General features: G+C 42.8%; 1 protein-coding gene and 2 pseudogenes across 12 annotated transcripts in view; 2 read left to right on the top strand and 1 right to left on the bottom strand.

Annotated features, from left to right (window-relative positions):
* Positions 1–14,907, bottom strand: part of ANKHD1 (ankyrin repeat and KH domain containing 1) — a 124,355-nt gene extending 109,448 nt beyond the window's left edge. For 10 of the 11 annotated variants that reach the window (XR_013527904.1, XR_013527905.1, XR_013527906.1 and 7 more), the window contains exon 1: positions 14,490–14,907. Coding sequence is in view for 8 of the 11 variants with exons in the window: in XM_008985836.5 (XP_008984084.1) it covers positions 14,490–14,777 (288 nt within the window). In the remaining 3 variants the exon portion in view is untranslated. The remainder of the gene's footprint in view (positions 1–14,489) is intronic. The other variant, NM_001204919.1, reaches the window with a different exon arrangement.
* Positions 14,908–15,337: 430 nt separating this feature from the next.
* Positions 15,338–17,925, top strand: LOC118150243 (U4/U6.U5 tri-snRNP-associated protein 1 pseudogene; annotated as a pseudogene). The gene has a single exon (XR_013531147.1). The product of XR_013531147.1 is annotated as a U4/U6.U5 tri-snRNP-associated protein 1 pseudogene (transcript).
* Positions 17,926–20,512: 2,587 nt separating this feature from the next.
* LOC118151762 (U4 spliceosomal RNA) lies at positions 20,513–20,637 on the top strand (annotated as a pseudogene).
* Positions 20,638–22,941: the final 2,304 nt, after the last annotated feature.

The following is a 22,941-nucleotide window of genomic DNA, read 5'->3' as shown; positions in this document are numbered from 1 at the left end:
CAGGCATAAATCATAAATCTTTGTAATCTTGGATTACCCAATGGTTTCTCAGACATGACAACACAAGCACAAGCAAAAAAAAAAAAAAAAAACAAAGATAATATAAGGCAGGGCACGGTGGCTCACACCTGTAATCCTAGCACTTTGGGAGGCTGAGGTGAGCGAATCACAAGGTTAAGAGATCAAGACCATCCTGGCCAACATGGTAAAACCCTGTCTCTACTAAAAATACAAAAATTAGTCAGGCATGGTGGCATGTGCCTGTAGTCCCAGCTACTCGGGAGGCTCAGGCAGGAAGATCACTTGAACCTGGAAGGCGGAGGTTGCAGTGAGTCAAGATTGCACCACTGCGCTACATCTCAAAAATAAGTAAATAAATAAATTGGGCATTATCAAAATTTTAAAACTTTAAATGACACAATCAAGAAAGTGAAGACAAGACCAGGTGCAGTGGCTCATGCCTGTAATCCCAGCACTTTAAAAGGCCAAGGCGAGAGGACTGCTTGAGGCCAGGAGCTTGAGACCAGCCTGGGTAACTTTGTGAGACCTTGTCTGTACAAAAAGTAAAAAATTAGCTGGGCATGGTGGTATCCACCTGTAGTCCCAGCTACTTGGAAGGCGTAGGGGGAGAACTGCTTGAGCCTGAGAGGTTGAGAGACTACAGCGAGCCATGATGGCACCACTGTATTCCAGCCTGGCCAACAGAGGGAGACCCTGTCTAAAAAAAGAGAGAAGATAGGCAGGAGGATCACTTGAGCATAGGAGGCTATGTCTGTAATCCCAGCACTTTGGGAGGCTGAGGCAGGTGGATCATGAGGTCAAGAGATCGAGATCATCCTGGCCAACACAGTGAAACCCTGCCTCTACTAAAAATACAAAAATTAGCTGTGTGTAGTGGCAGGAGCCTGTAGTCCCGGCTACTAGGAGACTGAGGCAGTAGAATTGCCTGAATCCGGGAGGTGGAGCTTGCAGTGAGCCGAGATTGTGCCACTGCACTTTAGCCTGAAGACAGAGCAAGTCTTCATCTCAAAAAAAAAAAAAAAAAAAAAAAAACAATGAAGGACTAACACTTCCTAATTTCAAAACTTACTACAAGGCTACAGCAATCAAGACAATGGTAGCAAAGGGACAGACATAGAGACCAATGGAATAGATCAGAGAGTCAAGAAAGTAAACCCACCTACATATAGTCAAGTGATTTTAAACAAGGGTGCCAAGACCATTCAATGAGAAAATAATGGTCTATAACAAATGGTGCCAAAAAACTGGATATCCACAAGCAAAGTATGAAATTGGACCTCCACCTTACACCATATACAAAAATTAACTCAAAATTTATCAAAGGTGGCTGGACGCAGTGGCTCAGGCCTGTAATCCCAGCACCTTGGGAGGCAGAGGCAGGGGGATCACTTTAGGTCAGGAGTTCAAGACCAGCCTGGTCAACTTAGTGAAACCCCATCCCTACTAAAAATACAAAAACTATCCAGGAATGGTGGCATGCACCTGTAATCCCAGCTACTTGGGAGGCTGAGGCAGGAGAATCGCTTGAACCTGGGAGGTGGAGGTTACAGTGACCGGAGATTGCATCACTGCACTCCAGCCTAGGTGACAGAGCAAGACTCCATCTTAAAAAAAAAAAAAAAAAAGTATCAAAGGCATAAATTTAAAAGCTTAGACTATAAAACTCATAGAAAAAAACACAGGAAAAAAATCATTATGACATTGGATATAGCAATAATTTCATGACATCATAAGCATACAACAAAAGAAAAAAATAAATTAGGCTTCATCAAAATTAGAAACTTTTGTTCATGAAAGGACACTACAGCAATAGAATGAAAAAGCAAGCCACAGAATGACAGCAAATATTTGTTAATTATGTATCTGATAAGGGATTAATATCCAGAATATATATAGAATTCCTACAACTAAATAATAAAAAACAATTTTTTTTTTTTTTTGAGACTCTTGTCACCCAGGCTGGAGTACAGTGGCAGTCACAGCTCATTGCAGCCTTGACCTTCCAGTCCCAAGTGATCCTCCCACCTCAACCTCTTGAGTCGCTGGAACTACAGGCATGTGCCATCACACCTGGCTAATTTTTTTTACTTTCTGTAGAGACACGGTTCCTACATTGCCCAGGCTGGTTTTTAACTCCTGGGCTCAGGTGATACTCCTGCCTCCCAAAGTACTGCATTACAGGCATGAGCCACTGTGCCTAACTGGCAATAACAATTCGTTTTTAATGTACAAAGGATTTGAAAAGACATTTCTCCAAAGATGCATAGATGGCCAATAAGCCATCTTACACGAAAAGATGCTTAACACTACTAATCATTAGGGAAATACAAATCAAAACCACAATGAGATATCACTTCATACCAATTGGAATGGCTATTACAAAAAACAAACATAAATAACCGTTGGCTAGAATATGGAGAAATTAGAACCCTTCCTCATGCACTGCTGCTAGGAATGTCAAATGATATAGTTGCTCAAAAAGTTAAAAATAGAATTACCATATAATCCAGCAATTCCGTTTCTGGGTATAAACCTAAAAGAACTGAATGCAGTCCTCAAAGAGATATTTGTATAGCTATATTCATAACAGCATTATTCATAATAGTCCAAAGGTGGAAGCAATGCAAGTGTCCATCAATAGATGAACAGATAGGCCGGGCACAGTGGCACATACCTGTAATCCCAGCACTTTGGGAGGAAGAGGCGGGTGGATCACATGAGGTCAGGAGTTTGAGACGAGCCTGGCTGGCCAACATGGCAAAACCCCGTCTCTACTAAAAATACAAAAATTAGCCGGGCATGGTGGCACACTCCCGTAGTCCCAGCTACTCAGGAGGCTGAGGCAGGAGAATCGCTTGAACCCAGGAGGTGGAGGTTGCAGTGAGCCGAGATGGTGCTACTACACTCCAGCCTGGGCAACAGAGCAAGACTTCATCTCCAAAATACAAAACAAACAGAAAAAAAAAAAAAAAAGATGAACAGATAAATAAAATATGGGGAGTGTGTGTACACACACACACGCAATTGAATATTATTTAACTTAAAAAGAATAAAAATTTTACACAGGCAACAACTGGATCAACCCTGAAGACATTATGCTAAGTGAACAAAGCCAGTCACAGAAGGACAATTACTGCAGGATTCCAATTATATGAGTAGTAAAATTCATAGAGACAAAATGTAGAATGGTAGTTGCTAGGTGTTGGGGGAAGGAAGAATGGGAGAATTATTGTTCAGCACATACAGAGTTTCAGTTTGGAAGATGAAAAAGTTCTGGCGACAGTTAGCGGTGAAGGTTGCATAACAATGTAAATACACTTAATGCCACTGAACTGTACATATCAGTGTACAGTGGTTAAAGTATAAGTGTGTTTAAATGATAAAGTTTATGTTATATATACATATTTTATCACAATTTTAAAACAAAAAAAATCATTAAAATGATAGATTTTATGTTACGAATATTTTACCAAAATCTAAAAAACAAACTCGTTCTCAGTCTAACTATTCTCATTGGAAACTTTTAAGAATATCAAACTTACCTTGGCAACTTAATAAACTGTTCAATTCTTTGGTTCTTAGGGGTAATCTCCAGGGGGTATACTTGCCTTTCTCTTTTCAAAATTGCATACTAATACAGGTGAATCAATCACTAGGATACAGTGGGATATCTACATTTAAAAAAAATCCTTTCTACTACTGAAAACAGTATCTATTTAGTAAGGGGAAATTTTTGTGAGAATGGAAGTGTATGTAGCAGAGGAAGAGCAAATGTGCTCTTTCACAAATAGTTGCTAAATTTCATTCCAACAAATAAAAAAGAGTTTTATATACAAATTTTCTTCCTGGTTTAGGTAAACTTGACAGGAAGAAAGATAAACTAGTCAATCATCATAAGTCAATTGATCTTTACTCACTGGAACCATGTACTACTGTCTTTAACTATCAATAGAAAAGCACAGATTACAATTTCTACAAAATAATTAGAATATAACAATATTATGAAACAAATATTTCCCATATTGGCAAAGGTGCAAAGTTGGGCATATGCCTTTCTATTTCAGTGGTTTTATTTCTTACTCCTTTTCAAATGAGTAATGAAAGGCCTGAGCTTTCCAGTTAAGTTCATTACAAAATTTCTTTAGAATAGTGCTCCTCCTATACTATAGTGGTACACTCTCTTATGCTGATCTACATGACAGTAATTTAATTAAATAATCTAAAACTTTTCTGGCTGGGCACGGCAGCTCATGCCTGTGATCTCAGCCCTTTGGGAGGTAGCAGTAGGAGGATCACTTGAGCCCAGGAGTTTGAGACCAGCTGGACAACATAATGAGATCTTGTAACTACCAAAAAAAAAAAAAACACACACAATAGCCAGGTGTGGCTGCAGGATCCCAGCTACTCAAGAGGCTGAGGCAAAAGAATGCTTGAACCCGGGAGGCAGAGGGTGCAGTGAGCTATCACGCCACTGCACTCCAGCCTGAGCAAGAGAGCGAGACTCCATCTCAAAAAACAGTAACAACAAAAAAAACAGCCAAAAAAAACTTTTCCAACAAGGTTAACTCTGGATTATAAACTAGTTTAAAACACGCATTTCTAAGCAACTAATCAAACTCATTGGTATAATATATCAGAAGAAAGTTAGGAGAATCTAGAAGGTAAGATAACTAGAATGGGAATCAGATGGCCTATTTTCCAGTCTTGACTGCTACACATTAACTGTGTGAGCCTGGGCAAGTCATTTATTTAGCTCAGCAGTTCCCAGACTTCTGAGGGTTTTATCCAGGATCCTGACTGAAGTTTCCAGTTGATATTGTGTCAAGTACAGATATTTTTAAAATTCATTTTGTAAAAGTAGGAACAGCATTTGTCAAAATAGAAAAAAGTGGAAAAAATAGCTTCAATAGAAATTCACTACATCCTGCTTATTTTCTCCATTTTACTTTACATCTGTGAAAACTTCAACAGGAACTATTTAAGAAACAGCATTTGGTAACCAAAAACTGCATATTTCTTAATTTGAAGAAGCAAAATAATAACAGTATGGGCTCTGAATTCAGTATCACATTCAAATCCCGCATGTACCAGTCACCAGCCATGTAACATTTTAACCATTTTTTTTGTTTTTTAGATTCATTACTTCATTTCTCTGAGCCTACACTTATTCATCTATAAAAATGTAGATAATACCTACCTCAAAGAGGTGATGAAACGATTAAATAAAATAACGAAAGTATCTAGTACGGTACTGGCATATAATAAGCATTCAATAAATGGTAGCAGTTACCTAAAAATGAGATGAGATAGGATTATCACCAAGATTCTATGACTCTATAGACAAGCAACAGGAGAGGGAAATATGATCAATAAGGTCTGTGAAGACAGATACATTGAAACAGTTCAGTTATAGTGGGTTTAAAAAAAGAATTGATTTCATTTCTTACAACTTTAGTTCTGATAAATTTGGCCAAAACAACAAATGGTAAACTTGTCATTAATTTTGTTTACTTGCTAATTCAAGGTTAAAACTGTTTAAAATTGTTTTGCTTTTCTTTAAAGCAACATGTTTTATTTATGTTAGTGATGATCAAATCAGAAGGCCAGAAGTGATTTTGAGTTCATCTAATCAGCATTCTACGAACAGACTCAGAAAGGAATGTGCTTAAACTCACCTTCATGCTTCATTCATAACATGATTTATCACTTTAATTTTTTTAAAAAGTCTAAATCTCTCTCAAATTTACCATTTAAAAATTTCACCTGAGTAGCATGTTACTGTCTGTGTTACAATAAGGAAAATACACATAGTTGTATTTTCTTTTTTTTTCTTACATAGTTGTATTTTCATAAAGAAGTTCTGAAAGGCTATATAAACATTAAAAGTATAAAGAGCAAGATATGTGGGAGCAGGGGTGATACTGAGACTTCACTGTATCTGCCCTTATATTACTTTGACTTATGAACTATATGAATGTTATTTAGTGAAAATGTACTAAGTAATAACAACAACAAAAACCTCTCATACTTAGTTTCCCAAAAAGTTTTCTTCCACCCATACTCTGCATCAACCATACCATTCACATAAATATACTTATCAATGCATCATTTCATACATAAAGTCTTAAGGCTTTACATAATGAAGCTTGTGAAAGGTTGGTATCTGTGCAATATACAAAAAATTGTTACTTATAATAATTGTTGTTACTTATAGTAATAACATATAACTTTTTCTTCAATAAACATTTCTAAAGTCTCCAAAATTTGCCCACTAGAATACAAAGTTATATTTCCTATGTTATCACTACAAATGATTATTTATGGAATAAATGATTTCCACCTTGAACAAACTGGAAGTCCCCAAAAGTTTTTTTGTTTTGTTTTTTTGGTTTTTTTTTGAGATGGAGTCCCACTCTGTCGCCAGGCTGGAGTGCAATGGCACGATCGGCTCACTGCAGTCTCCACCTCCCGGGTTCAAGCAATTTCCCTGCCTCAGCCTCCCAAGTAGCTGGGACTACAGGCATACACCACCATGCCCGGCTAATTTTTTATATTTTAGTAGAAACAGGGTTTCACCATGTTGGCCAGGATGGTCTTCATCTCCTGATCTTGTGATCCACCCACCTCAGCCTCTCAAAGTGCTGCGATTACAGGTGTGAGCCACCGCGCCCGGCCCCCATAAAAGTTTTTTAAAATTTCATTTCATGGACAACTGAACTTTTTGAAAAATAATGTATTTCAAGTGAAAGTTTTCCAAAATGATAAATTTACCACAGAAAATTTACAGCAGTGCGTGCTAGTTTTATAGTGAACCTTTTGGTACTTTATTTCTGTTTCTCCCTTGTTCAGGTTATAAGTGTAAGCCCTGAGATGCTATTAAAAGCAGTGACTCACCTTGTTTACCTGAAGTTTGAATACAGAGTGTTTAACAAAACTACCATTCCCTAAAAGACTGGCCTCTAGACAAGTGGTTCTCAACCAGGAGTGACTTTCATCCCCAGGAGACATTTGGCAACATCTGAACAATTTGTGGCTATCATAATTGGGTGGGTTCTACTGGCATCTAATGGGTAGAGGCCAGGGATACTCCTAATATACAGGAGAGCCCCTTGCAACAAAGAATTTTCTTTCGCAAAATGTCTATATGTTGCTCGAGAAACCCTGCTCTAGATTACAGATCATATTAGCCAAGTATGGTGGCGCACACCTATAGTCCCCTGCAGTCCTGACTAGTTAGGAGGCTGAAGCAGAAGGATTGCTTGAGCCCAGGAGTTGGAGACCGTAGAGAGTTATGACCATGCCACTGCACAACAGCTAGCCTAGGCAAAAAAGCGAGACCCCCATCTCTCAATAAACATAATAGTTAAAAAAAAAAAAAACTTTAATTAAACATTTACAAATAGATTATATATAGATCATAAGCAATCTTAAAGGATACGACCCATCTCCTTACCTACTGGAGAAAATCAGGATGGGATTTCTGTATAGCTTTTGCTTTTAACATTAAAAAAATTTTTTCAGGAAAAAGGAATCCCTATAAATCTTGTGCTATATTTTCAGAGCTAAATACAATTTCTGTGTGCCCTTATATAACTGTAAATACACCTCAAGAAAAAACCTGTGTGACATAAAGCTATGCTTTTTGTCTTTAATATGTCTTTAAAGTATGTGTATATGAACATATATACACATGTACATAGAAATATAGGCCTAGAAAATTTACTAAAAGAAAAATTTTAATATTGGTTACCTAGAAGGGTAGAATTTGAAGGGTTAATGGGAGTGGGAAGAAGTACTTTTACTTTTCACCTTTTATCTACTATCTATATTGTTGAGTTTTTCAACAAGAGTCTATTACTTTTGCAATAATTTTAATTTAAAAAAAAATTTTTGAGATGGAGTCTTGTCCTGTCACCCAGACTGGAGTGCAGTGGTGTGATCTCAGCTCACTGCAGCCTCCATCTCCTGGGTTCAAGCTATTCTCCTGCCTCCGCCTCCCAAGTAGCTGGGATTACAGGCGCATGCCACCATGCCCAACTAATTTTTGTATTTTTAGTAGAGATAGGCTTTCACCATGTTGGCCAGGCTGGTCTCAAACTCCTGACCTCTGCCTCAACCTCCCAAAATGCTGAGGTGATCCACCCACCTCAACCTCCCAAAATGCTGAGATTATATAGGCCTGAGCCACTGTGCCTGGCCACTTTTGTAATAATTTTAAAAGGAGGCTGTCACACATATACATATACATACATTCATTCTTATGATAAAAATTAAAAATCATATCTCTCACACAATCTTTTTTTTTTTAATTGTACCTTAGGTTCTGGGGTACATGTGCAGATCATGCAGGGTTGTTGCATAGGTACATACATGGCAAGGTGGTTTGCTGCCTCCATTCCCCCATCATCTATATCTGGCATTTCTTCCCCCCAACCCTTCTCACCCCCTGCTGTCCCTCCCCTAGCCCACACCAACTGACTCCAGTATGTGATGCTCCCCTCCCTGTGTCCATGTGTTCTCATTGTTCAACACCTGCCTATAAGTGAGAACATGCAGTCACACAATCTTTTCTTTAGAAATTGTATTTTTCTTTCGATTTGCTAAAAAAAAATTAAAAGACCACAATTCTAAAATTAACATTTAAAAATTGGTTTTTCAGTTAGGCACAGTGGCTTATGACTGTAATCGCTGCATTTTGGGAGTCCAAGGCAGGAGGATCACTTGAGGCCAGGAGTTCAAGACAAGCCTGGGCAACATTTTTTTTTTTAATTAGCTGGGAGTGATGGAGTACACCTGTAGTTAGACCTAGCTACTTGAGAGACCGAGGTGGTAGGATTGTTTGAGCCCAGCAGTTCAAGATTGCAGTGAGCTATGATCGTGCCACTGTATCCAGCCTATGTGACAAATAGAAAGCCCATCTCTAAAAATAAATAAATAAATAAAAATAGGCTGGGTGTAGTGGCTCACACCTATAATCCTAATCTCAAAAAAAAGAAGTAAATAAATAAAAAGTAAAAATAAAAACCATTTTTTTAAAGTGGTTTTTAAGAAATTTTTAACCCAACTTCTATTCTGAACATGGATGTATTTCTCAGTAAGATTCATTCCAGTGCTGACTCTTCTAATCAAGTCCATAGATAGCTAAGAAATATGCCAAGAATGTCTGAAAATATACAAAACAGGTATTTACCCCAATGTAAATACAATGTAAATAACAAGAGGGCCAGGCACGGTGGCTCACGCCTATAATCCCAGCACTTTGGCAGACCGAGGCGGGCAGATCACCTGAGATCAGGAGTTCGAGACCAGCCTGGCCAACATGGTGAAACCCCATCTCTACTAAAAATAAAAAATACAAAACAATTAGCCAGGCGTGGTTGCAGGCACCTGTAATTCCAGCTACTCGGGAGACTGAGGCAAGACAATTTCTTGAACCCGGGAGATGGAGGCTGCAGTGAGCCAAGATCGCACCATTGCACTCCAGTCTGGGCAATAAGAGCAAAACTCTATCTCAAAAAAATAAATAAATAAATAAACAAACAAAATAATAAGAGCCAAAGACCAAAATGGTGGCATTCCCTAACAAAGCACAATTCTAATATTAAAAATTTACTGAAAAATGGCTGGGCACACTGGCTCATGCCTGTAATCCCAGCACTTTGGGAGGCCGAGTAGGATCACTTGAGGTCAGGAGCTCAAGACCAACCTGGCCAACATGGTGAAACCCTGTCTCTACTAAAAATACAATAATTAGCTGGGCATGGTGGCATACACCTGTAATCCCACTACTCTGGAGGGAGAGGCAGAAGAATCGCTTGAACCCAGGAAGTGGAGGTTGCAGTGAGCTGAGATCGTGCCAGCCTGGGCAATGGTGCCAGACTCCATCTCAACAACAACAACAAAAAAAGTACTGAAAGACATGAGTCCCTTTCTCTAACCAAAAGTTCCTTTGCTTGGCCAGCAAGAAAGAGCAGCTTGTTTTTTCTCTGCTCTTGGCTCTGATATTAAATATAAAATAGGTCCTTAGAGTGTCTACTCCTCTGTACACAAAATGTAGAAGACCGGCTAATTCTAGAGCAAAAACACTAGGTCTCCGAATTTCTTATTTCTCACCTAATCCTGCTCCATTTGAGGAACAAGACAAACTTCATTCCCAAACTACATACCAATTCATCATCTTTCTGGATGTCTAGGTACTTACCTTTAAAATTTTAATTTTTTTAATTTTTTTTTTTAGACAGAGTCTCGCTCTATCACTCCAGCTGGAGTGCAGTGGGGCGATCTTAGCTCACTGCAACCTCTGCCTCCTGGGTTCAAGTGATTCTCCGGCCTTAGCCTCCCAAGTAGTTGGAATTACAGACACCCACCACCAAGCCCGACTAATTTTTTGTTTTAATAGAGACAGACTTTTGCCACGTTGGCCAGGCTGGTCTCTAACTCCTGACCTCAGGTGATTCACCAACCTTGGCCTCCCAAAGTGCAGGAATTACAGGTGTGAGCCACCATGCCCAGTGGTTTAAAAATATTTAGGAAAAATGAAGGCCAGGCATGGTAGCTCCTGCTTGTAATCCCAGCACTTTGGGAGGCCAAGGTGGGAGGGTCACTTGAGGCCAGGAGTTCGAGACCAGCATGGCCAACGTTGACAGAACCCCATCTCTACCAAAAATACAAAAATTACCTGGGCGTGGTGGTGGACGCCTGTAATCCCAGCTACTCGGGAGGCTGAGGCAGGAGAATCACTTCAACCCAGGAAGCAGAGGTTGCAGTGAGCCAAGATCACACCACTACACTCCAGCCTGGGTGATAAAGTGAGACCCTGTCTCAAAAAAATAAATAAAAATAAACAAAATATTTAGGAAAGATAAAACTGAGGATTTTAGTATTATTCATCAAATGCCAGTTTCATGAGTATTTTTTGAAGAACACTGTTACCTTTTCACACTGAAAATTCAAAGGCAATAATATAGAAGAAGACAGCTCATCTTGTCAAACAGAAAAAGAAGAGACAAATTTTTTGCTTGGCCGAAACAGATCATTTCATTTACAAAGGCACAGACTATACTCTGCCACACATACTACAGAGACTAGACACTCCAAGAATTTCCTCTCTATGTGATATGGGAGAAACAGGACCAAAAAAAATTTCCTATCTACAAGATTAAGAAAGCATCTATACACACACTAAGCACCATCTTAGATTAGGCTAAGGGGGGTATCCTAGAAACTTCCATTCCAAAAATGAGATCTATATGTACTCTTAACATTTAAATCCTTTTAGGCACAGAAAACATGAGTAAACAGGAGAATATGGTGTTCTTCTAACATCAGCCATCACTAAACGGGTGTAGGAATCGTCAATACACGACTTCTACAATAATCTTCAGAAACACAAAAGGTATGGATTCTGCCCATAGCTTTAACCACATGGTAATGAAGACTCCAAATAAAATTTTACACACACACACACACATAAATATACACACACACACACACACATAAATATACACACACACACACACACACACACAGAGAGAGAGAGAGAGAGAGAGAAATTTATGACTTTGGGGACACACTAGTACTTTACCTGTGAAGAAATTTAAAATACTACTTATATAAAAGCAAACTGGCAGGGTGCCGTAGCTCACGCCTGTAATCTCAGCACTATGGGAGGCTGAGGTGGGTGGATCACCTGAGGTCAGGAGTTCAAGACCAGACTGACCAATATGGTGAAACCCTGTCTCTACTAAAAATACAAAAATTAGCCGGGCGTGGTGGCAGGCGCCTGTAGTTCTAGCCACTCTGGAGGCTGAGAAGGAGAATTGCTTGAACCTGGGAGGCAGAAGTTACAGTGAGGCGAGATTGTGCCACTACTAACTACACTCCAGCCTGGGTGACAGAGATTCCATCTCAAAAAAAAAAAAAAGCACACACGAATGGGTGCCAGGTACAGTGGCATGTGCCTGTAGTCCCAACTAATTAGGAAGCTGAGGTAAGAGGACCACTTGAGCCCAGAAGATTGAGGCTAGCCTGGACAACATAGCAAAACGCTGTATTAAAAAAAAAAAAAAAAGGCCGGGCATGGTGGATGACACCTGTAATCCCAGCACTCTGGGAGGCTGAGGCAGATGATCACCTGAGGTCGTTAGAGACCAGCCTTGCCAACATGGTGAAACCCCATCTCTACTAAAAATACAAAAAAAAAAAAAATTAGCCAGGCATGGTGTCAGGCACCTGGAATCCCAGTTACTCAGCAGGCTGAGGCAGGAGAGTTGCTTGAACCCAGGAGGCAGAGGTTGCAGTGAGCCAAGATCACACCGCTGCACTCCAGCCTGAGTGACAAGAGGGAAAGTCTCAAAAAGAAAAAAATAATTAAATTTTAAAAAGGCAAATGAGTGACCTTTCACCTCACCTATGACAATTACGTAAAAATGGTCAAGAAAATCAAGGACGCCCTCCTTCTATCACATTCAAACCAAAGCAAAGTCTTTCGGATTCTCATTTACAAGTTTCAAAGAAAGATAAGCTCCAATCTTTAGTCTAAGGATATCCCCTACACTTCATTTACCAGCTAAAAAGTACTGTGTTTTAGCTTAATCTCTCACATTTCAGGGAAAGGATAAGCCTTCCACGAGACCAAGAGTAGGGATGCTCCAGAGTTTCTTCCACAACTGCCTACTCAAACAAAACATTTTCCCTCACCTTGGCTTAGAAGTTATTTCCCTTACAGTAAAATCCAAAGATACAGACATTCAAGGGTCTACCTGCCTTACAACCCACACATTGTTCTTCCCAAAGCAAAATGTCAGAGTCAGAATGTACTAAGGTTTTAAATCCTAAATAAAACCCTGTTCGGACCTAGAATACTAAGACATGTACTAACTGCATTCTGCAACTCACAAATAATTTCTCCTTATTCCTCTCAAATCCAAGAGCCAGAATTGAAAGTACACACAGAGAAATTCCTGTGTTTTAACAACAAGACCAGAGGTTAAAATAACTGGTCACAGGTGACCTCAGAACCAAAATAGAAGAAATAATCTGAGCACTTAAAACAATCCCGGTACAGTACTCTACGCAAGCCACAGCCAAGAGAAATACATATACACATAAAATGCCACCCCTTCAGATCACAAGGTCAGGAGATGGAAACCATCCTGGCGAACATGGTGAAACCCTGTCTCTACTAAAAATACAAAAAATTAGCCGGGTGTGGTGGCAGACGCCTGTAATCCCAGCTACTCGAGAGGCTGAGGCATGGGACTCTCCTGAACCTGGGAGGCGGAGGTTACAGTGAGCCACGATCGCGCCACTGCACTCCAGCCTGGTGACAGAGCAAGACTCCGTCTTAAAAAAAAAAAAAAGAAAATACTGCCCCTTTTCCCCCAGAGCCCAAAAGATAATGCCTACCGTCCTAGGTTGCTCAGACCTAAAAATGTGTACACATAAGAGTACATACAGAAGGGTTAAAGAAATTAAGGACTTCACTGCCAAGGAAGAAGTGTCTGGCCAGGTGCGGTGGCTCACACGTGTAATCTCAGCACTCTGGGAGGCCGAGGCGGATGGATCACCTGAGGTCAGGAGTTTGAGACCAGCCTGACCAACATGGTGAAACCCCATCTCTATTAAAAATACAAAATTAGCCGGGCATGGTGGTGCACGCCTGAGGCTGAGGCAAGAGAATCGCTTGAACCCGAGAGGCAGAGGTTGTAGTGAGCTGAGATCGCGCTATTGTACTCCAGCCTGGGCAACAAAAGCAAAACTCCTTCTCAAACAAAAACAAAAACAAAAAAGGTGTCCAGAGGTTGCTTCAGCTTCTCCAAGCCTAAAACCTCTGAGTTCAGCTACCCGGCTATTCCGAAGCTCAGAGATGCCCTGGAACTTAACTTCCTTTTCCTGTCTGACTTCACAAAAGGTCCCAGAAGGAGTCACGTGATTTTTCAGGGTAAAAGCCGAGAGATCCCTAATACTCACCTGTCTCAAACTGAAGAGGAAAAATAAGAACCCTCCTTAAGCACACAGGTAAGACACACACACAAGGCAGAAGGCAAATAAACATACCCCTCAACTCTGAAGAAAGGATCAGAAGAGAAACGATCTTTGCGTCAGCTCTGTCTGTTTGTCTCTCTCAGTACCAAGGGCAGGGACTCTGGCAAGACCCCGCCCTCCCCCCAACTCCAAAGCAGGGTGGGCGGGAGGCAGCCTGAGGAGTTCCCGTTCCCGCGCGAAGCTCAGAGACCAAAGGACTCCCTATTGTGGGTCCACGGATGGTGACGGGAACCCGTCCCGCTCGAACTGAAGAGCAAGCCGAGGGCTCACTAGGCCCTCACCGCGGCCACCGCCGCCATGGAGCCGACGGCTGTCACAGAAGGACTCCCCCAGGGAAGAAGGAGGGTGGCCCCAGCCCAGAGCCGACCTAAAGAGCATTAATGCCTCACACTGTGTGGGAGGCGAGGGTCCCGGAGCCTTACCTCGGACACTTCGTCCTCGTCACTACCAGAGGCACCACCTCCACCCCCGGTCCTCAGCACTGCAGCCGCCAACTTGAAATCCAGCGCCGAGTCCCCTCCGCCTGCACCGCCGCCGCCGCCGACTCCCGGCGCCGGCCCGGCCTCCCCAAAGAGCCTCACGGTGCGGATCCCCAGACCGACCCCTCCCGGCGGAGGCGGCTCCGAGGCCCCAGCTGGGGCGGATCGCGGAGCCACAGCGTCCAGGTCCTCCTCAAAGGAGGTGCCGCCGCCTCCGCCATCAGTCAGCATGGTTCGCACGCGGAGCCGGTGCCGAGCCACTCGCGGCCACCGCCGCCGCTGATTCCCGAGAACTAGAAGAGCAGCAGGAGGAAGAAGCGTCTCCTTTACCCCGTCCCAGCAGCGCCACTAACTTCTCACTGCCTAACCTGCTGCCTCCCGCCCCCTCGACTCGCCACTGGCTGCAACTTCCTGACGGCTGCAGATCATTGGCCAAAGTGACCCGTCGCTCAGGCTCTTCGTCACGCGCCGCTCGCTGGCTCGCTGCCGCCAAGCTGCGTTGACCCGCGCAGGCCTAGGCGGTTGCTAACACCCGCCTCCCACCCCTCACGAGCCGACTTCCGGTCTTTTCCTATGTCTATTGGCCAAACCCTCTGATTATCACGTCACGACCTTAAAGTGGATTAGTTGGCCTTGTGATCAGTCACAGTGACCCCAAACAATGGGAGAATTCATTGGCGCCATAAGTGTCGGTCACTTCGTCGCGGGACGTCGCGCGGTACAATTGGTCAGTGAGAGTACCATTTATCCCGCCCTCATCTGAGGTGACGGGAAAGGGCCGGGAAATTTCCACTTCTGAATAAAATGACTGCTGAAGTGACGACCCGCAAGAATTGGTCAAATTTGGAGTAGACTTCACCCTACGCTTGGTGAAACGTGTATGTCAAGGATGCAAGAGGCGCAGAAGTAACGCGGCTCCTACCTGTCGGTCTCCACTGGGCGCGGAGACTACGGCCAGAGAGTAGCTGTACCGGGATTGGGGAAACGAAGCCATCAGTCTTAGCGAGGCTCCACCTTCCTGCCATTGCCGGGTTGGAGGAGCAAAGCGTCAGTCACTAGAGCGGTCACCACCTCTGGGACAGGTGAAGATGCGTAGTCTGTTCGCCTCTGGCTGTTTGGGGGTGGAACAGGGGACAGGGAGCGGTGAGGGGACAGTCGAGGAGCAGGGCCGATCCCGCTTCGCGCCTCCCGCCTTTCCGAGTTGAGCCCAGCGCGCGGGTCTGAGGAGATCGGGGAGTTGCTTGGGATGGCCGCCTTGAGGCGACTCGACCCGCCCGCGTGCCTGGACGTGGCCACGCGCCGCAGTTATACAGCCTTCAGGCGGGATCGCCCCGCGGGGCTGCGTTCTCCTGCTTGCGGACAACTATGGGGCTGAGGGCTGGACAGCGCCTTGCCTCAGTACCAGGAACTGTCCCACGTAGGAAGGTGGGAATGCTGCGAACAGCGCGCGGAATCCGACCTCAGGGTGGAACCTGGTGGTGAAGAGTGCGTGCTCCGGGGCAGTTTCAAGTTCTGATTGCTGCCACTTATTTGCTAGCTGACTTCAGCGCGTTTGCTGTTTTATTTTTGTGACTTTCAACTCGCTCCTCTGTGTAATGGGAGTAATAGTACCTTCCTCGTTGCGATGTTATGAATAAATTAGATGATAACATGGCGCTTAGCAAAGTCCCAAACTTACAGAAAAGACTCACTTTTGCTAGTTATTGCCTCCTTTTCCTTCAGGAACTCTCTGCTCGCCCCTGGGTTCTGCCAGCGCAAGTAATTCTAGTTCTAATCAGATCTGTATGGTGCAAAACAAGGCTAGCTGCGGTGGTCTTCCCTCTTCTAAGCTCTCCTTCCTCCCTCCCTATATCCATCTCTCTTTTCTTTATCTTCTTTGTCAATAAAGAGGGGGTTTTAAAAATGCCCAGGTTCTATACCGGGTGCGGTGGCTTACGCCTGTAATACCAGCACTTTGGGAGGCGGAGATGGGCGGATCACTTGAGGTCAGGAGTTCGAGACTAGCCTGGCCAACATGGTGAAAGCTTGCCTCTACTACAAGCGCAAAAATTAGCCGGACGTGGTGGTGCGTGCCTGTAATCCCAGCTACTCAGAACAAAGGGCTACTGGAGACCACAGTGCAGAAGGTGGCCCGAGTGAAGGCCCCCAACAAGTCTCTGCCCTCAGCCGTGTACTGCATCGAGGATAAGATGGCCATCGATGACAAGTACAGCCGGCGGGAGGAGTACCGAGGCTTCACCCAGGACTTCAAGGAGAAGGATGGCTACAAACCCGATGTTAAAATTGAGTACGTGGATGAGACAGGCCGGAAACTCACACCCAAGGAGGCCTTCCGGCAGCTGTCCCACCGTTTCCACGGCAAGGGCTCAGGCAAGATGAAGACAGAGCGGCGGATGAAGAAGCTGGACGAGGAGGCGCTCCTGAAGAAGTTGAGCTCCAGTGACACGCCCTTGGGCACCGTGGCTTTGCTCCAGGAGAAGCAGAAGGCCCAGAAGACCCCCTACATTGTGCTCAGCGGCAGCGGCAAGAGCATGAATGCGAACACCATCACAAAGTGACGGCGTCTTCCACCCCCCACCCCACCTCAACCTTGGTATTAAATAAAGCTCCCTCCTTATTTTTTCAAAAAAAAAAAGGGGGAGGCTGAGGCAGGAGAATCGCTTGAACCCAGGTGGCAGAGGTTGCAGTGAGCCGAGATCATGCCACTACACTCCAAATTGAGCAACAGAGCAAGACTGTGTCTCAAAAAAAAAATTAGCCCAGCGTGCCCAGCATGGTGGTGTACGCCTGCAATCCCAGCAACTCGGGAGGCTGAGGTGGGAGGATCGCTTGAGCCTGGAATGCGGAGGTTGCAATGAGCTGAAATTGTGCCACTGAACTCCAGCTTGAGCAACAAAGCAGTGTCCTGTCTCAAAAAAAAAAAAAAAAAAAAAAGCTTAGTTTCAACTAATCCTTTGATCAGAGACCACCAAAAAAGGAAAAAAAGAAGTCTGGTGGTTTGTATGGAAAATGTCCTATGACCCAGAGAATGTCCATATGATAACAGAATTTGGCACCAAAAAAAATTGGACAGGTACATTGGCTCATGCCTTTAATCCCAGCACTTTGGGAGGCCAAGGCGGTAGGATCACAAGTTCAGGAGATTGAAACCATCCTGGCCAACATGGTAAAACCCCATCTCTACTAAAAATAAAAAAATTAGCTGGGTGTGGTGGCGTGTGCCTATAATACCAGCTACTCAAGAGGCTGAGGCACGAGGATCACTTGAACCCAGGAGGCGGAGGTTGCAGTGAGCTGAGATGGTGCCACTGCACTCCATCCTGGTGACAGAGCGAGACTCTGTCTCAAAAAATAAAAATAATAAAAAATTGTCATTTTTCTTCTCTTTTACAGCTTTAACAAGGGCTTTATACATCTCGATTGTGCAATATTTAATATTTCATTATCCTTAAACTGGGAGCTGAAAATTCCATAAGAATATAATGATTTTTTAAATGATTTTAAAAACTGATTCTTCCAAACATTTATTTTAAAAACATTTTGAAGATCAGAAACATTTCTTTGGCTTGGTAATTGCTCATTTTGACATTTCACATGTAAAGGTTAGTGTTTTCAATGAGCAGAAAATGTTAAATTAAATTTCTTCCTAGACAATAATTAAGTTGTAGAAAATGTTAAAAAAAAAAAAAAGTCTTGTACCTATTCTAGAGAACTATTTTGATGTAAATGCTTTGTACACTGGCTTTAGTTAGCATTTGTGAAATTCAATTAGCCTATATCGTCAGTGCTGTGAAGTTTTCAAGGCATGTGTGACTAGGTCACAACCCAAACTAATAACACCAACAAAAGAAACCTAGAACTGCCCAACCCACTTCAAAGCTGGATTATCCAGAATTGGTATGGATACATACCAATTAGGCAAAAACAGGTATTGACTGGTACAGCATTACAAAGGAACTACTTGTCATTCTTACTACTGATACAAAAATAATTTCTGATGCAACTCCCTGAACAAACTCATTAAATTCTTTAAACAAATTCAGTGACTCTCAAGGACCCAGGGAAAGGAAATCTGGATATATACATTTTTCTCAATTTATTTGAGAGAAAAGAAAGTACTCTTTATTCAGTGCCTAGCAACCAACCCTGAGTATAGCTAAAGAAATGTGATTTAGCAATAATCTTTGTTTCACCAGGACCTTTACCTGAGATACTTGTCAGTAGTTTGTCAGTATGGGAATTAGGAATTCCAAGTCTCCTAGATTTTGGGGACTGCTATATAGGTCTCTACTAAATGTGATTTAATGGCTGGGTGCAGTGGCTCATACCTGTAATCCCAGCACTTTGGGAGGCCAAGGCAGGTAGATCACCTGAGGTCAGGAGTTCAAGACCAGCCTGGCCAACATGATGAAACCCCATGTCTACTAAAAATACAAAAAATTAGTCAGGTGTGGTGATAGGGGCCTGTAATCCCAGCTACTCGTGAGGCTTAGGCAGGATAATCGCTTGCACCTGGGAGGCAGAGGCTGCAGTGAGCCGAGATCACATAATGGCACTTCAGCCTGGGAAACAAGAGTGAAATTCTGTCTCAAAAGTGATTTAATAGTGCCATATATACTACTTTCCTATGGTTTTAAAATTTGAAAACTCGGGCCGGGCGCGGTGGCTCACGCCTGTAATCCCAGCACTTTGGGAGGCTGAGGTGGGTGGATCACGAGGTCAAGAGATCGAGACCATCCTGGTCAACATGGTGAAACCCCGTCTCTACTAAAAATACAAAAAATTAGCTGGGCCTGGTGGCATGTGCCTGTAATCCCAGCAACTCAGGAGGCTGAGGCAGGAGAATTGCCTGAACCCAAGAGGCGGAGGTTGCAGTGAGCTGAGATCGCACCATTGCTCCCCAGCCTGGGTAACAAGAGCGAAACTCCATCTCAATTTAAATAAATAAATAAATAAAATTTGAAAACTCAGGCCAGGTGTGGTGGCTCAGGCCTGTAATCCCAGCACTTTGGGAGGCCAAGGTGGGCAGATCACTTGAGGTCAGGAGTTCAAGACCAGCCTGGCCAACATGGTGAAACCCCATCTCTACTAAAAACACAAAAAATTAGTCAGGTGTGGTGATAGGGGCCTGTAATCCCAGCTACTCATGAGGCTTAGGCAGGATAATCGCTTGCACCTGGGAGGCAGAGGTTGCAGTGAGCTGAGATCACATAATAGCACTTCAGCCTGGGCAACAAGAGTGAAACTCTGTCTCAAAAGTGATTTAATAGTGCCATATATACTACATTCCTATGGTTTTAAATTTGAAAACTCAGGCCAGGTGTGGTGGCTCAGGCCTCTAATCCCAGCACTTTGGGAGGTCAAGGTGGACAGATCACTTGAGGTCAGGAGTTCAAGACCAGCCTAACATGGTGCAACCCCATCTCTACTAAAAATACAAAAATTAGCTGGGGGTGTTGGTGCACACCTGTAATCCCAGCTACTCAGGAGGCTGAAGCAGGAGAATCACCAGGCAGAGGCTGCAGTGAGCCAAGATCACACCACTGCACTCCAGCCTAGGCAACAGAGCGAGACTCTGCCTCAAATAAATAAATACAAAAATCCCTCAGGCGTGATGGTGCCGGCCTGCAATCCCAGCTACTAGGAGGCTGAAGCAGGAGAATCACTCGAACGGGGACATGGAGGTTGCAGTGAGCCATGATCATGCCACCGCACTCCAGCCTAGGCGACAGAAAAAGACTCCATCTCAAAAAAGAAAAAAAAATCACACTCAGTGTATTCAATGTAAAATATCAATAAGTATTATTGTGAGTTAGTGTGTAATCTTGATTTTGATAAACCTTAAGATGGTATTTACTACTAAAGTAATACACTGATTTTTCAAAATCTGGATGACTTGGCTGCCCCAAATTTTACTTTAAAATGTGTTTATTAGAATATAATGTCTTCCCACAGAAATGCAGTGAAAATTTGCTCAGTGGCAGTATCATAGCCAGAGGCATGATTATTACTAATTGATATTAGTAATCCGATACCCTGCCATGATGACTTGAAATATAGTCAGCATTGGCAATTTCTGAGTCTCTATGGAATAAAGCAAAAAAGAAAAAAAAAAGATAGTGGGAATATTTAGTCTACTTATAATGTGTTTCAAAGCACTCTGTTTTGACCATCTTTCAGATTGAGAAGGAGAAAAAAAAAATAGAAACTGTATAGCAAAAGGATTTTTATTTTGTTATTTTATTTTTTGAGGCAGGGTCTCACTCTCACCGGGGTGGGAGTGCAGTGGTGCCATCACCTGCTCACTCCAGCCTCAACCTCTCTGGCTCAAGTGATCCTCCCACCTTAGCTTCCCAAACAGCTGCGACCACAGGAGTGGGGCACCATGCCTGGCTATTTTTTTTTTCTTAGTTATTTGTGGAGACGGGGTCTCCCTATGTTGCTCAGGCTGCTGGCCTCTAACCCCTGGGCTCAAGCAGTCCTCCCACCTTGGCCTCCCACAGTGCTGTAATTATAGGTGTGAGCCACTGCGCCCAGCTAGGCCAAGGGTTTCTAAAACTTCTGAGATAATAAGAGGCTTCAAATCCCATGAGCCTGACAAACTAAATTACAGACACAGGGGCTTTAGCTACATGAAGTTCTTTCACATGCAACTTGCATTTTCTCAAGACATTTAATTTTTATATGCCAGTCCATCTCAGTTCAGCCCATCTATATAAGGAAAGAAGTAAACCAACATATTTGTTGCACTTGGAGGTCATTTAACCTTTATAATGATCCTATTCAGATTTTACCCATTTTATAGATGAGAAAGTTGAAACTTCAAAATTATTAAATAACTTGCCCAAGGTTATAAGGCCAGTATATAGAAAAGCTGGGATTTGAATTTATTGCGGCTTGATCCCAAAACCCACACTCTTTCCACACTCTATCACATTGCTTTATAGCACCCTCCAAGGCAGAGGAAATTCATCAATCAGGTAAACATGCTTCAACCATTATATCCTTCTGATAAACCTGCTAATCAGCACCCTAGGTGAAGTTATCCCTGACTACCATCAAATATATCTTCCTCCCTTATAATAGTTGGAAACATTTAAAACTTGTCTTCTGGTTTCTCCAACTATATTGTCAGTTTCTTAGACCATGTAATTTCACCCTAAAAAATCTAATGGTTTGCAGAAATTAGCCAGATATGGTGGTGGGTGCCTGTAATCCCAGCTACTCGGAAGGCTAAGGCAGGAGAATTGCTTGAGCCCAGGAGATGGAGGTTGCAGTCAGCAGAGATCATGCCACTGCACTCTAGCCTAGGCAACAGAGTGAGACTGTGTCTCAAAGAAAAAAAAAAAAAAAAAAAGAATAGTTAATACATTCACATGGTTCAGGACAAAACAATTTGACACAGCAGGCGTATGGAAAAAAAGAATAAAATGAATATAAAATGAGGAAAAGGGTCTTTTTACTTTGCCCACTAAATACCTAGACCCCCTCTCATATACAAACCATGTTACTAGGTTTTTAAATATTCTTCTCAGGCCAGGAGCAGTGGCTCACACTTGTAATCCCAGCACTTTGAGAGGCCAACACAGGAGGATTGCTTGAGCCCAAAAGTTTGAGATCAGCCTGGGCAAAATACCAAGACCCCCATCTTTACAAAACTGAAAATAAATACATAAATTTGGTTCAATAGGCCACCCACCATAGTTATTGAAGAGCAAAATTATCAAGATAAAAATTGTTAGAGGACGATTACAAACTTTTTTTGTTTTACCTGAATTGTGTAGATTGGGCTAGAACAAGGAGATACTGGCATGTAGGAAACAAGCAGTCTTGCTGCAGCTATTTGCCCAGGTGTGAGATAATGAAGACCTGGCTCACACCTGTAATCCCAGCACTTCGGGGGAACAAGCAGGAGGATCACTTGAGCCCAGGAGACTGAGACCAGACTAGGAAACAATGTAAGACTCCCTATCTCTACCAAAAATTAAAAAAAAAAAAAAAAAAAAGCCAAGCATGGAGGTGTGTACCTGTAGTCCCAGTTACTTAGGAGGTGAGGTTGGAGGATTGCTTGAGCCCAGGAGGTCAAGGCTGCAGTGAACTATGATTGTACCACTACTCGCCAGCCTGGAGTGAGACTTTGTCTCGACAACAACAATAACAACAAAAAGAATCAGTATAACCTTTGCACCTGATTATGTGGGAAACAAAAGAGTATAGGAACAAAAGTTACTCCAGATTTATACACACTTTCTGAAGATAAATGTGACATTATGCATCAAGATCCTTTCTTTAAAGTTTTATTTCCACCTATTAGAATGGCTAAACTCCAAATAAGTGGCAATACCAATTACTGGCAAGAAGGCAGAGCAGCAAGAACTCATTCATTGCTGGTGAG

Source organism: Callithrix jacchus, chromosome 2, assembly GCF_049354715.1.
Source record: "Callithrix jacchus isolate 240 chromosome 2, calJac240_pri, whole genome shotgun sequence".
Taxonomy (NCBI): Eukaryota; Metazoa; Chordata; class Mammalia; order Primates; family Cebidae; genus Callithrix; species Callithrix jacchus.
The sequence above is the reverse complement of the archived record's forward strand: the minus strand, read 5'-3'. Positions and strand labels throughout refer to the sequence as shown.